The sequence below is a fragment of the Morone saxatilis genome, unplaced genomic scaffold (assembly GCF_004916995.1).
Source record: "Morone saxatilis isolate NCDOM2014 unplaced genomic scaffold, NCSU_SB_2.0 Contig18, whole genome shotgun sequence".
In the NCBI taxonomy this organism is placed as follows: domain Eukaryota; kingdom Metazoa; phylum Chordata; class Actinopteri; family Moronidae; genus Morone; species Morone saxatilis.
This window is the reverse complement of record NW_023339740.1, coordinates 5,260,513-5,273,989: the sequence shown is the minus strand read 5'-3', so window position 1 is coordinate 5,273,989 and position 13,477 is coordinate 5,260,513. Positions and strand designations below refer to the sequence as shown.

General features: G+C 42.9%; 2 protein-coding genes across 2 annotated transcripts in view; one reads left to right on the top strand and one right to left on the bottom strand.

Moving 5' to 3' along the window:
• The window catches only part of shq1 (SHQ1, H/ACA ribonucleoprotein assembly factor), a 29,213-nt gene extending 19,598 nt beyond the window's left edge, over window positions 1-9,615 (bottom strand). Inside the window, exons 1-8 of the mRNA XM_035662703.1 lie at window positions 9,546-9,615; window positions 8,439-8,605; window positions 8,131-8,195; window positions 4,684-4,812; window positions 4,437-4,600; window positions 4,203-4,315; window positions 4,030-4,127; window positions 22-179 (exon numbers count right to left, since the gene is read on the bottom strand). Of these exons, the coding sequence (XP_035518596.1) occupies window positions 22-179; window positions 4,030-4,127; window positions 4,203-4,315; window positions 4,437-4,600; window positions 4,684-4,812; window positions 8,131-8,195; window positions 8,439-8,581 (870 nt within the window). The 5' untranslated portion in view covers window positions 8,582-8,605; window positions 9,546-9,615. The remainder of the gene's footprint in view (window positions 1-21; window positions 180-4,029; window positions 4,128-4,202; window positions 4,316-4,436; window positions 4,601-4,683; window positions 4,813-8,130; window positions 8,196-8,438; window positions 8,606-9,545) is intronic.
• Window positions 9,616-11,251: 1,636 nt separating this feature from the next.
• gxylt2 (glucoside xylosyltransferase 2) overlaps window positions 11,252-13,477 on the top strand; it is a 21,612-nt gene continuing 19,386 nt past the window's right edge. Inside the window, exon 1 of the mRNA XM_035662272.1 lies at window positions 11,252-11,713. Within this exon, the coding sequence (XP_035518165.1) occupies window positions 11,424-11,713 (290 nt within the window). The 5' untranslated portion in view covers window positions 11,252-11,423. The remainder of the gene's footprint in view (window positions 11,714-13,477) is intronic.

Here is a 13,477-nt window from a genome sequence, read left to right as displayed (position 1 = left end):
CACACACACACACACTCTTACATTGTGCTCCCCCTCTGTAGAGCGCACTTCATAGGAATGAGCCAGCAGGATGTCCACAAGGCTGAGCCACACTTGGTAACGAGACGTCTTGTCTAGCAGGTAGGAGCGGTTGGTGAATTTTCTCAGCTGCTCCTTCTCGTCGTCGGTGAATGATACAGCTGCACAGGGACATGGGTTTTACAGAAAGGTGTTTTTTCAATTTTTGACATAAGGACAGAGAGTTTATTATTTTTTACCACCAAAACATCATCATTTTAGCATGCACTTCAGTCACAGGTTGGAAATACAAAGCACGATTTTCATTTTGTTGCATTATGGCACAGCTGTGATAAAAACAGCTTTAAAAAGTAGGTTTAGTGTCCACTTATGCTAAGCTGACTAAATCTGAAAAAAAAAATTTTTCCCTCACTGTTGGCCTTCCATCCACACTAAACCAGTGATTTCACACCCGAAATTGAACTTTTAAAGACTGGATCAATTTAAAACCTCACCAACCTCATGTTTTAGTGGGAACAGGAAAAACAGATTCAGGTATTTCTCACCATGTCTATCTGGGAGCGCCTGTGTGTTGACAAACTGAAGATTACAGTAATGCAATGAAACGGACGCCTTCTCCAAATCTCATGAACACTACAACGCAAGTGTCACAGTGTCATAGTCCGACCTTGAAATGCCATTACTATGGTAATATAACTGGATTAACTCTCCAGATGCGGATGAGTTTCAGTCGGACTGTGTGGCATAATGTTGTTGAGAATAAGCGTGAACAAACTGGAGGGAAAACTGCGAGGAGCGTAAGCAAAAAAAAAACTAATTAAATTAGTAAAGCCAATCCCATTTATGCATTCAGAAAATCTGAAGTTTTATCATAAGAAAATATCTCAAATCGGGGTCTCTGCAAATTCACTAACTGTTGCCTTTTGAAAGAGGCATCTGCTTAATGGGGATCTGTGGCAAGCCTAATGGGGCGGCACAAACAGACTTCAATCCCATTTAAGCTATCTGCATCATTCAGTATTGAAAAGGCGTGCTGAATGTCTGCAGGAACATGCTGTAAGTCAACAGTTCTTTTTCATCCTCCCAGCAGCTTATAAAACAGCTAAAAGCAATTCCTCTCTCTGCATGAGGAGAGGAGAGTCCCTGCACTGAGCCCCTGATGTGCAGAAGCACTGGTGTGTATTGGCTGGAGCATATACACAAATTCGATACATTTATATACACACACGCAGCGCTTCGGAATGATCTCCCTGGCTGCAGTGGGAACTTGGCTCTGCTGGAAGGGAGATTCCTGCTGCATTACGTCAGGTTTAGCTCCCCGCAGACGCTACCTGAGTCCCTCGTCAGTGCAGCTGCAGCGGGAGAGCACAGCCGAGCAGAACACACACAGACGGACACACAGAGCCCCACATGCGGGTCCACCCACCCATCTGCACCCACTCTTCTTCAAAACAAAGGACTCACGCGTCGAGAGATGAGGTGAAAATATTTCTAAAAGCACGCCTATCATGCTGACTTGCAGAGTCACAAGCAACAGACAAGCAAATGTCCACCCGGTGTCTCTCAAACACACACACGTCCTGTCGACAAATGCCAGGATGCACAGGCACTTGAGGAATAAAAAATATGAGCACAAGCGTTCTAATGTTGACATAAGGCAGTGTTTCTAAATGTGTTTTTGTGAATCATCATTCACACAAAAATGACTGGAGATTTCAGCAGATTCCAGGTGCCGTCTGTTGTGAACACACTCAGATCTTGCAATTAAAAACTGATATTCACAACAATACAAAAATGGTTAATGGAGCACAGACTCTCTTTCAAGGTGGCTCAATGATGCTGATATATTTTCTATTAGTACTGCAGCCAAAGCGGTGAGGTGAGGGGAGCACACCTGATAGATTTACCGAAAAACCACATTCATTCATCTCCTCTACGGAGCCAATCAGTTCTAATGGGCATTAGCAACACAGTGTATGAGGGCTTCTGCTGATTGCAAATTAATTTCTGACCTAATTCCTCCAGTTGGAACGGCAGCCTGGCTCTTCACTGCTCTCTACAGGTCCAGATGGCCTGATGGCATGGAGTAAATATGCTTTGTTGAAATACTGCTGAGGGTTGGAAAATGCTTCCAGAATTTCACAAACGTTAAGAGGCCAACATGTGACCTTGGATGGCAGACGTGGTTAATTTTGCGCACACACACACACTGTGATCTTGTCAAGTAACAAATCAAAGGGACATTTAATGACACAGTCTGCTCAAACTGTAAACTTGGGTAGTGCAGTAGTACTATGTAACTTGGTCAGATTTCCAACCCAGCCATAACAAAGTGCAGCAGGTAGAGAGAGGCTGGGCTGTCAGGACCATTTAGCTGGACTCCAGTGGACAGCTGTGGCCCGTCAGCGTGCTGGCCCTGACACTGGAGAGCACAAAGGGGCCAGTTTCTACTTCATTAGCACTTGTGTCCACATCCATCTGTCAGGTGACATATTTATCAGACTTCGCTGAAGTGAAGTGTGGGGGGTAGAAGTCTAAAAACCCACATGTAGGAGTTGTGGTCGCCATTTTAAAATATACGACAAACTGTTAAAATCATGAGTGCGCTTTCAAGATTTGACGGCGAGCTGCTTAAATCTCCTGACCGACGCCATCATTCACACTCAGCTGGAGCTAATGCTATTCGACCTGTCAATCAAGCCATTAAGTTTAATTTGGCCCATTTATCTACGCCTGGGCTCCCGACTGAGGCACTCTGTCTTAGAATGCAGAATGAGGCGAGGGAGCCTGCCGGGGGATACGAGGAAACGTGGTGTTCTTCGGAGGCTAAACTAATGGCCTTTGCATTGCTGATTGATGGCTGCTCGTCAGCGATCGGGCCCTCGCGCTGGCGGAGACACGGCCAGCGGCACTCCCTCCTGTGATAATGCTATCTGTTTAATCTAAATCCTCTCTCAAGAGTACGACACCCATGCACTACACGTAAGCCGTGGCTGTGAGCCACACGGCTGCTTAAACAGTGGAAGTGCTGGAATTAGCAGGCTGTTAGAGAGAGCCGGATGGCACAATTAAATAGTCTCTCGCAGTGCTGAGGCTTCACAAGCTATCACTGCTATACAAGAGGCTGCGCCGAGAAATGAAGCTGGGAGGCTCCAGCCAACAAGCAGTGCGTCTCAATCAAAGTAAATGAGCCACTGATTTGAAATGGATGGGAGCTGGTTGCAAAAAAGAAAAAACCTGAATTTGAAAACACAGGAAGGTATAAATGCTGTCCCTTTTTGAGTTGTCACGTTCTAACTCAGCAGATGTTCTGGTTTAAATTGGTCAACAGGCAGCAGAGAGATGTAGTGATTAGGGAAGGTCCAAGTTCAATCTCTGATAATGGCAAGTGTCTTTCCTGCTGAAGAGCCCTGAGGCGCTCTGGCAGCAGTGCGGCTCTCTAGCTGACCTTCCACTAGAAAGGGGCAGTGAAAAGACTCATGTGTCCTTTGGGGATTAATATATTGTCAGAGAACAATGTCAGTGCCTCGCAGGCACAAGTCCCAGCCAACAGATTCCTGTTTGGAAAGCATATACACTATTTCACTTCACAATACTATGAGTAGAAGTTTTGGAATGGCACTACTGGGGATAGAAGAAAACAATCGACCAGGGTATTTTAATTTAGTCAAATAACATTAACAAACAATGCATGATCGCCTTCTCAATTTTTGCAACTTCATGCCACCTCCTGGTAGCCTTCAGTCACTACTTTGCTGGTTACTTTTAATTGTGCTATGTATCCCACAGAAAGACAAATAAAGGCCTGTTTAATCATTGAGCTTTATTTTGTTTTGTGTTTTTATTATAGAATTTGTCTGTTCACTAGAAGAGTTTCATTAAAAAAAAGCAAATTCATGTTACTGTTCTTTTTAAGAAGCTAACTGTTAGATTGATCCTAGGAGCACAATTCAGATTAGAAAAGCCCATAGCTCCCACCTTTAAAGATTATGAAGGGCTGATTGAACTCACCGGCTTCCTCCTCCTGCTCTGTGGAGGGACTCAGCTTCGTCCACCATGGCCTAAAATTCAGCAGCCCCTTTATCTCATCATCCTCAAACAAATCAGCCCTGCAGTGACACACAGATGTTAGCACACCGCTGACAGCATGTTTTAGTGTCAGAGGTTTTGCCTGATAAACTCACAGGTAATGGTCAGCAGAAAAGGCAGATGCCTCTGCCTCCAGCCGTGCCTGCCTCCTCTCTGCCGCCGTTGTTCCGTCTGGGTTCTTGACATCGGCCACATCACTCAGTTCCTCCTGTCAGGACAAGACCCAACATATGAAATCTCCTTTTCATCTTAACTGCATGATTCGAAAGCATCTATTCAGCAGGTTTTTCTGATCAAATGCAGGAAATAATCATTATCTGTAACCTCACCTGTAATCTCACAAACACTCCAGACCTCTGATTGCCGAAGCCATATTTCTGCAGGGCTTTCAGCTCCTCCTCAGAGCTCTCCTTGTACACCTCCTGCTCAACCTGCCAGTCGAATTCTTCCTCATCTTCGTCTTCATCATCTCCCTCACTTTCCCCGCATCCTTCTGAAATGCAGCACCCTCCTGTGTTATTTTTCCTATCTACACAGTCGAAATGGTTGAGTTTCGGTTCATGAACAATGACTTACCTGTGCTTAAGTCCTCTACCAGTGGTTGTGCTGAACGGGAGCCTTTTGGGGCGAGGAGGCTTGTCAGCATCTGAAGCCCTTCAAAGTGCTCTCCAGTGGTTTCTTTAGGGACCCGGAGGGTGAAGAGACCTGCAAGATATGACAGGAAGTAAGTAAGGGTTTTCAATTTAAACCATTACAGGTCTCCTTTTTAAAAGCATCACTCCACACAATCCGGACGCCTGTTATTGAATACACTGTATATCTGTAGTGCTGAAAGGACTAACTAATTAAAGTCTGACAACAGATCAACAACAGTTATCATTTTGATTATTTGTCATACATCAGAGGTCATTGAACAATGTATATGGTGATTACAGTGTCACGAATTAGAGGATTTGCTGGCTTTATCTCATTATCAAATATTGTGAACTGAATACTTTAATCATTAATTATTTTAAGATAAGTTTTGCATCTAGTTTAGAAGATACACGGATAATGAAAATAGACACAACAGATTTCAGATTTTAATTCCATGAAACATATTAATTAAATATCAATTATTATATATACACTATTGTACTGAGAAAGAGTATAAATTACTAAATGCTCTTTATAAACTGGCATGTGATATGTAAAAGATCTCACATTGATGCCTCACAGTTACTGAAGGCTACTAATTTTAATCCTAAAGACAAAAGAAACTGTGATTAATCACTTTTTGTAGAGTCATAGATTTTAATTTGAAAGTATTTATCTCTTTTTTAACAATTAACCTGCATGCAATCTAAGTCGTTTCTTTACATATGCTATTAAAACTAAACAATACCTGAATGATGAATTACACTGATTTGGCCACATCAAAGATATAATCTGATCTTCGCCTGAAGACCTTATAAAACTTCAATGCACCGACTGTTAAAGCTTAGACGTGCTTTACGAGGGAAGCTGACTAATTGCTTGAGTTGCGGTCCTTGCAGTATGGAGAGCCTGGATCTTAATGATTGCTCATTATAAGTCTAAACAAGGACACTCATTAGCAGAGCTTTATTAGCAGATGTTACGGGCTTATTTGGACACAGCGTGTTAACTGGGGCCATGCTGACAGACGGGAGACAAGGTGTCAGAGTCCATAAGGCAGACGCCTCCATAAAGATAACTTCATTAGAGCTGATTATGTGCAACAGAAAGTGAAAGACAGATTACAGTGACAGCAAGTAGTGTATAGATACTAGTGAAAGTCAGCCCAGAAGTCATTAGAATGTTTGATTTGCTTATTATATTTAAAAGAAAATCCTACATGAGCTCTCCGTCACTGTCAGTGTACTGTGAAGAGGGATATTACAGGCAGCCTGCAGGCTGTAATCATTATGACATTACAGATGGTTCCAGTGGCCTTTTAAACGGGATGAAATAACATTATCAGTAGATTAATTTACCCTGCCTGATTGACTGAAGTACAAACTAAAGACACCCCAGGGATCAATCACTGACCGCTAGTAGAAACATGTTTCAGTCAGTACCTCGTAAGACTGTGATCGGTCCCCAACATCATGCAAAGAAAGCAAGCACAATGTGTTAGCGTTGAGTATTTATGTGTCGTTCTCAAAATACCACTGTCAAAGCTGGGAATCAAGAACTGCTTCCAAATGATCCAATCCATCGGATCCATCGTATGCCACCAAGTTTATCCATTCCTTTAACAATGCCGGCATGTTTTTCTTACATTTGCACATTGCAAAACAATGAGGTCAAACTCACTCACGTACACTGCTGGAAAGAAGAAGGAGTCATTACGGAAAAGAGGAACTGATCCAAAGCATGGCTTCATTTTATAAGCGACACACTCAAACTACACTCATTCTACACTGTGTTCAGACTCAGAGATAATATAACAGTTGTGGTTAACAGTTTTTTTTACCAACTGCACCCAGAATACCATGCCACACGCAGATCACACACCTGCACACACCTGACAACTCTGACTCCTCACCCTTATTTAAGGAGCTGTTGTCACAATAGGCTTATTTGAGATAAGCAAAGCCTGCACAGAATCAATTCCCGGCAATCGCCACACAACACGTGCCGGTTAGATTTGTGTCAGACTTGACTTGCTCTGATGCCATGCACACACGGCGTGGGCAACAATAACCTCACAAGATCAAGGCGCAAGAGGTTACTCTACACCGACTCTAAGACCTGGGGCATGATAGGAAACGCCTGGCTCTCTCCTGATCAAGAGCTGATTGGCTCTTAGTTTTGACCACAAACATGTTCTGGAAGGCTTAACAGGCTCATGTTGCACCATGACGGTTTACAAACATATGCTGTCTGATTGATGATAATAACAATAATGTGTCTTTGTACAACCAAATGTGGTCTGCAAACTACAGCTAGCCTACAGATGGATCTAACAGGATGGAAATAGCTCTGTGACTTCCTGTACATTCTTTGAAACTTTCAAATTGACTGCAGCTTTGTGTCACCGCCTCCTGCTCTCATCCTCTTTCCTGGCGAGGCGCAGTTCATCTTGAACGAGCCTAATAGCTCTCCCTCCAGAACTTTACTCTCCCTCCCTCTGATGCGATATCACTGTTAACTGTAAAACATTGTTTACTGAACCTTCAACTGTTCATAAGGCGACAAAATAAAGACAAGAAACCCAGTCAAGTTGAAGCAAAGACTTCCTGTGTCTTCACTGTGAAACTATCTAATAAAAGTTACACTGCCCCGGTTCAGCATACAGATTACTGGAAGGTTGGATATGATTCTGTGGTTTAGTGTTTGTGTGTGAATGAAAAATAGCTCAATATGTTGAGATAGCATTTGTACGACTTCAAAAAATAAGATATTGGAAAACAGTTTTTCCCTTGTTGAAAGAAAGGTCAGCGCATTCTGACAAACACGAGAGGAAAAAACAACAACAGTTGGTCCAACTTAGAAACAGATACTGGAAAAAATGCTTTTGCTAGTTTCTCAGTCATTGTGCTGACACACACGCAGAAGAAATAGAATTCATGGAAGATATCACATCCTCCAATAGAGCTTCGAACGGTTTCTTATTATGTCTCACTTTTGGCTTAGTGCTGACAGAGTGCTGATATTTTATGCTGCAGAGGGTGACAGACATCCAATCACAACAAAGACTTTTAGACAACAGCAGTTACTTTACAGCAAACCGAGCAACTAACTGAATCCTATGCAATCCAAGAAGGAAAAGGTAGTTTGAGTTCAGGAAATGTGTATGAGGTACTGCTCTTTCCTCCAGGTGCTGAGTGTGCTAAAGGTGTATTGCTAATGAGAAGCCACATAAATTGGGCTCAGTTTAATGCAACAGCTGTCCATGCCTTTACTGAAATACCTCAGCAGGCATTTTGTTTTTGTCAACATCACCACACAGCTGACATGACAAGTCACACTATTTTACAACCATTGTATGCTTTATCGTCATATAATAATGTGACCTACCTTTATCAATGTCAAATTTGGCCTTTTCTCTCCCATCCTCCACTATTCTTCCAGGAAGAGATAATCTGAAAATAACATACATAGACTCCGATTGTTACAGTCACTAATAGCAAAGACAACTTTTTCAATTCATATTGAGATTAATACCATGTTGGGAAAATAAATGACTAGAAATTCAAGCCTGAGGTAGATGGTGCTACTTGATAAGCCCATGACTTAACTGCTTACATTGCACCCTCTCTAATCCAAGCAAGGTTTCAACAGAGTGTACATACAGTTGCATCAGTTTGTGTGTATTGGAGTCTCACCTGAGAAAGTAGGGTTTGGCATAGAACTTGAAATCTGTTCCATCAATGTAGATGTCAAACTCTGATGTTCTGGTGTAGGGCACACGGATGTTGAGCATCAGGTACTCGGGATCTTGGCTCAGGTCAAACGCAGGCGTTATCATTGTGAATCCTAATGTAACACAGCCCTGTAGCACCAACGACAGGAATCATCTTAGGTTACAGTGTGTAGGATTGCATCCCATTCATTCAGCTGAATGAATGGCGGCCCGGCTGACTGTAGCATGCCACCTTGTGGTTGACTCGTGGCTCGCGTCTCCACAAGCAGCAGCAGCCCACGTGTGCCACACCGATAGTGAGAGGTGTAAACAAAGCTTGTGTACAACATAACGACTGGCTTCCTACTGCGGCAACTTACAAAAGATGCCTTTACTTTAGCTTAACATTAGTTTGTAACCAGATAATTCCGTTCTCTCTTGTTTAGGAAGATGTTCATACCAAACTACATTTGAAAATCTGGACATTTAAAAAGGTCTTCCTTATTGACGGACGTATTTATGTTTCAAAACACTGCTTAACCCGTTTTCCTAATCACAACGGTCTATAATTATGTCCGGCATTACCCTCATCTACCAAGAAGCATCTTTAAAAGACATTTAGTCACGTTAACGTACACTACTTTATGGCTATTTCCGCGAAGGAAGTTGGGGACTTCACGTGCATAAAAACTCCCAAGGTCCAAATTTCGTGTATATTTTAACTTTTTATTCATCTACATGCATTCCGAATTAAACTATGGATTCTAAAAAACAAAACATGTTCAATAGTTATCCATGAGGCGACCGTATTTGTCGATAAACTGTATGTCACACTGACTTGGCAGCTTTTTCAAATTAAGTTTCGTTTTATGGTTAGCTCGCTATTAGCCTGTACAGTGAGCTAACACATGATTGGTCTCCTCGTGTTTCGGCTAACACAGCGCAGCAGCAGTGCTAGCTGGCAGACAACGCTACTTGACACTACTTTTATTCCAGTGCATGCGGTGGGAAAAGACTGTCTCACTCACTTCAGAGACAGTCACTAAAACACAGCACATTGAGGACACAGTTAAGAACCATACACACTCACCAGAAAAACACCGAGGTACCCCAACGAGCTTCACAGGCAGCTCATGGATGTAGCGTCCATGTTGTACCGTAATACAAAGTGTAAACTGGCAGTAAAATGTCCTGACAGAATTCACATTTTTCTTCCACAAGGCAGCTGCATTTATTGACAGTCCAGATACATCAGGATGTGTCAGTATATCAGTAAGGTTTTTTTTATGTAGTTTACTAGAGCTAAAGTGACACACATTGTTCCCAAATAGAGGTCAAGGGTCTCATACTTTAGGAGGTGACAGGTGGACAAAGCCTAAAATTACTCTTAGGCTACGCTCACACTGCAAGCCTTAACTTAACTCTGATTTATTGCTCAGGTTTTTTTTTGTGTTTTTGTTTGGCTGTTCACATTATTTTTTAAATGTGACCCATTTCAGATTCCAGTGTAAACAGGTCACAGCCCTGAAGTGAGACCCATACGATGAATATCAATCTAGAGTAACATAAATAACCTGAGTTCTGATATGACTGTTCACACTGAGGTCACATTGCAAAGAATCAGTACCTGAATCTGATTTCAGAATCAAAAAGATCAAATGTCATGAAAAAATCAGATCTGAGTCACATATGAGCAAATAACTCAGATTTGGGTCACTTTAGCCTTCAGTATCTTTGGTTTAGTTTTCTTGCTGAAGTTTACATTTACTCAATTACTGTACTTAAATACAATTTTCAAGTACTTCATTTGATTCTACTTTATACATTTACTTCACTACATTTAAGAGGCAGAGTTTTCTCTCTGTTGCATTTATCTGACAGCTGCACGGCTATAGCTGCTACTTTGATTTGATTGATTCATAATTTACAAAGAAAGCTTATATGAGCTTGTAAAATATTAAGCATTGTTGTAGATTAAACTACAACAGTGGACATAGTTAAAATGAGCTACACCTCCACTAGCTACAACATTAAAATGTTGCTTACACAGTAAAGCCTCAGTAAAATTTCCAATAATGCTGCCACAGGCCATTCTGCTGCTTAATGATTACTTTTAGTTGAGACACTTCAGACAAGATCAGACACAGGCGTCAGGGGTCCCAAATCAAAGCCTCTGGGCAAAGTTGCTGTTAAGATTCCTAATTGGAAATATACAAGGGCAAAAGGTTTCTTGTGAAATGCTGAAGCAATAGCCTGAACATTCCCTTTGAAAAGACCCATTAAAGTGCCATTATGATGCCTTCAAAGTGAGTGTTTGATGTCTGCACAAAGATATCAAGCAACAACTCTGCAACTCTGTAGTCACCTGAGTAGCAACTATTGTGGTGTATTAAGTCATACATGCTCATGGGCCCACCATCTCATAATGTGGCATTGCTATGTTTACTTAAATGATGGAGAACTTACTGCCTTATTGTTTGGTAATAATTATGATGAACAAATCACTAGTTGTTGTAAGACTGTAGTCAACTTCAAAGATGAATAAGATCTTAAGGTCATTATTTCTTTATGAATCATTTTATTGTAGGGACTTTGTAGGGACCAATGTAGGGGAATATTAACAACACAGTGTAAGTTGTGTAAATGTGTATTAGCAGTGCCGAAAATAAAACCATAAATAAGCAATACATCCATACCTCTCTTACTACAACTCTTACAGTGTTACTACAGTATCATAGCGCGGTAGTACCGCCATCATCCGTCATTACGGTACTGCCGGAGAAAGCCACGCCTCCGCTGTGTAATCCTCCATGGACGATGAGGAGCTCCTCTCCGCTCTCCATCATCATCTGCAGGAAAATGCGAGCGGGGAGCGCTAACAAAATGTCAACTGGGGCAGCTCTCCGTCACCCGCAGACATGAGCGGAGTCCCGTCTGCCTGTTCCAGCCGCAACAAGTCGCTCTCATCATGCGGATCCACGGCAAAGTAGTTGTGATCGCCGTGTGTTTCGGAGTTTTCTTACTTTTGTACTTTTTGGGGGGCAACGCCGCGGACGATCCGCTGTTGAAAGAAGTTGTGGACGAGGAGGAGGAGCAGGAAAGCAACTCTTCTCCGTCGCACCCGGAGCTCGGACGCGATGTTGCGGCAAAGTTTGCGAAGAAACCGCCCGCCGGGGTCGGCGTGCGTGCGGAAGAGCCTCCCAAGAGACGCAAAGAGGGGAGAGCGAGCAACAGAGGGGCCGGCGTGAATGCAAAGAGGTGAGTTTGTTTCTTTCTCCTCTGTCGGTTTGCAGCACTTGGCGAGCTCCTTCTCCTCCATTTGCGCACACAAAAGCGCCACTAACTACTTTGTTCCTGCTGTATCTCATCCTTCCTGTCGCTAGGAAGTGAAAAGAGTGAGCCTGTCAGCGTTTCGTTTGGCTTTGGAGCAGATGTGCTCCCTCCATCAAACAGCCTACATTGTGCTCAAGGACGCTGGCTCTACAATAGCCTGATCTGTCAAGGGGCACTTTGGACGCACACATATGGACATCTGCTTGGCATTTCTTTCCATTTGTTGGACTGTGAATCATGCTGTTGCAACCAGGGGCTGCTCAAATGTCTAGCTGAAATGTGAGCAGGGAGCATGACTAATGTGATCATGTGGAAATGTTGGCAGTGTGTGCAGAGAGGGCATCAAACAACAGCACAACTGAAGGATCAAGCTTTGCCTGACCTCTAAATCTACATCATTTGACCCTTGGGGTTTGTAGGCCTTTAATTCAACCCTCTGCTGCTTTAAAGGGGTAAAGGTCACCTTGAAGACATAAATTGCAATTAATAAGGATTATGAAATGAGCGCAGAAGGGTTCGGCAGTCTGTTAAAGAGTTGCACTGCAGTAGTGGTGAGATATTACTGGAAATGGCAGAAAAGGGACACCCATCCTGTTGACCGTTATCTTGTCAAAGTCTGTCAAAACAATCCACGAGGGAGCGAAAAGCCTGTCAGGTGTGATTCTCCTCTCCGGGTGGTTAAAGAGACGCTGCAACCCCGGCAGATGATCTGATTAAGCCACCATCTCCTCCCTCAGATGTAGACAAAAGGCAGAGTTAGTCAGTTGCTATTTCTGTTCAAGGATGGAAGCGTTTTTTATTATGTCTTCCAGCTTTCTAATTTCAGCCTCACACATCCCTGGCGTTTTCCTCCTGAGCTGAACGCCAGGCGATGCCATAATGGGCTAGGACGTGGTCGTGGAGATACCCGCTGCGCCGGCAGGCAATAATATGTATTCTACTCCAAAGCCAGACTGGAGGTTTGGGACACTGTTCTGTAGATAAAAGCCATCAAGGCGTTACATTGAGAAAGGACCTTTGCGTCCTCCCAGAAACCACACTCCTCCATGTGTGCTCGGCGCTGATAAGGGAGATGGGGTGGAAGGGGTCAGCGGTGGCCGTAAAAAAAAACCCACTAACAGGTTTGGAAAAGGCTCAAGACTGACTGCTGCGATTAGGGGAAACACATTGAGCATCTGGCCAAAGCCGCCAAAAACTTTCTTCTGTTTAATTGCATGAGCTAATCGGGTGGATGTTTGGTTTAGAGCATAAAAGCCAGAGGACTCTGAACAATAGGGTGCAGTTTTCAATTACACATACGATCCTCGGCTGGTAATGTGGTTCATAGAGATAATAACAATGCTAAATAAAGACACATAAAGGGATAAATAATTGATTTCAGGGAAGGAAACCCTTAATGTGCGAGGGCTGTCCACTGTCGCCTCTATAATTCCTGTTTACCTCAGTATCAAACAGACATTTTGTCATAAAGGTGTGTGTATCTTCACACAAACTGTCGTTTCAGGTCTGTTTTTTTTTTATATCTGTTGTTCGACTCTGCTCATCTGTAAATCTGAGCGGTGGACAGATTTCCTGTGCAGCATGCCTAATAGACAAACATCCCTGTTTTTCCTAATCATATCATTTCCTCTTGACACATCACACTACTTCCTGTGTCCAAAAATAGACAGAGGAGCTTCAGCTGCCACC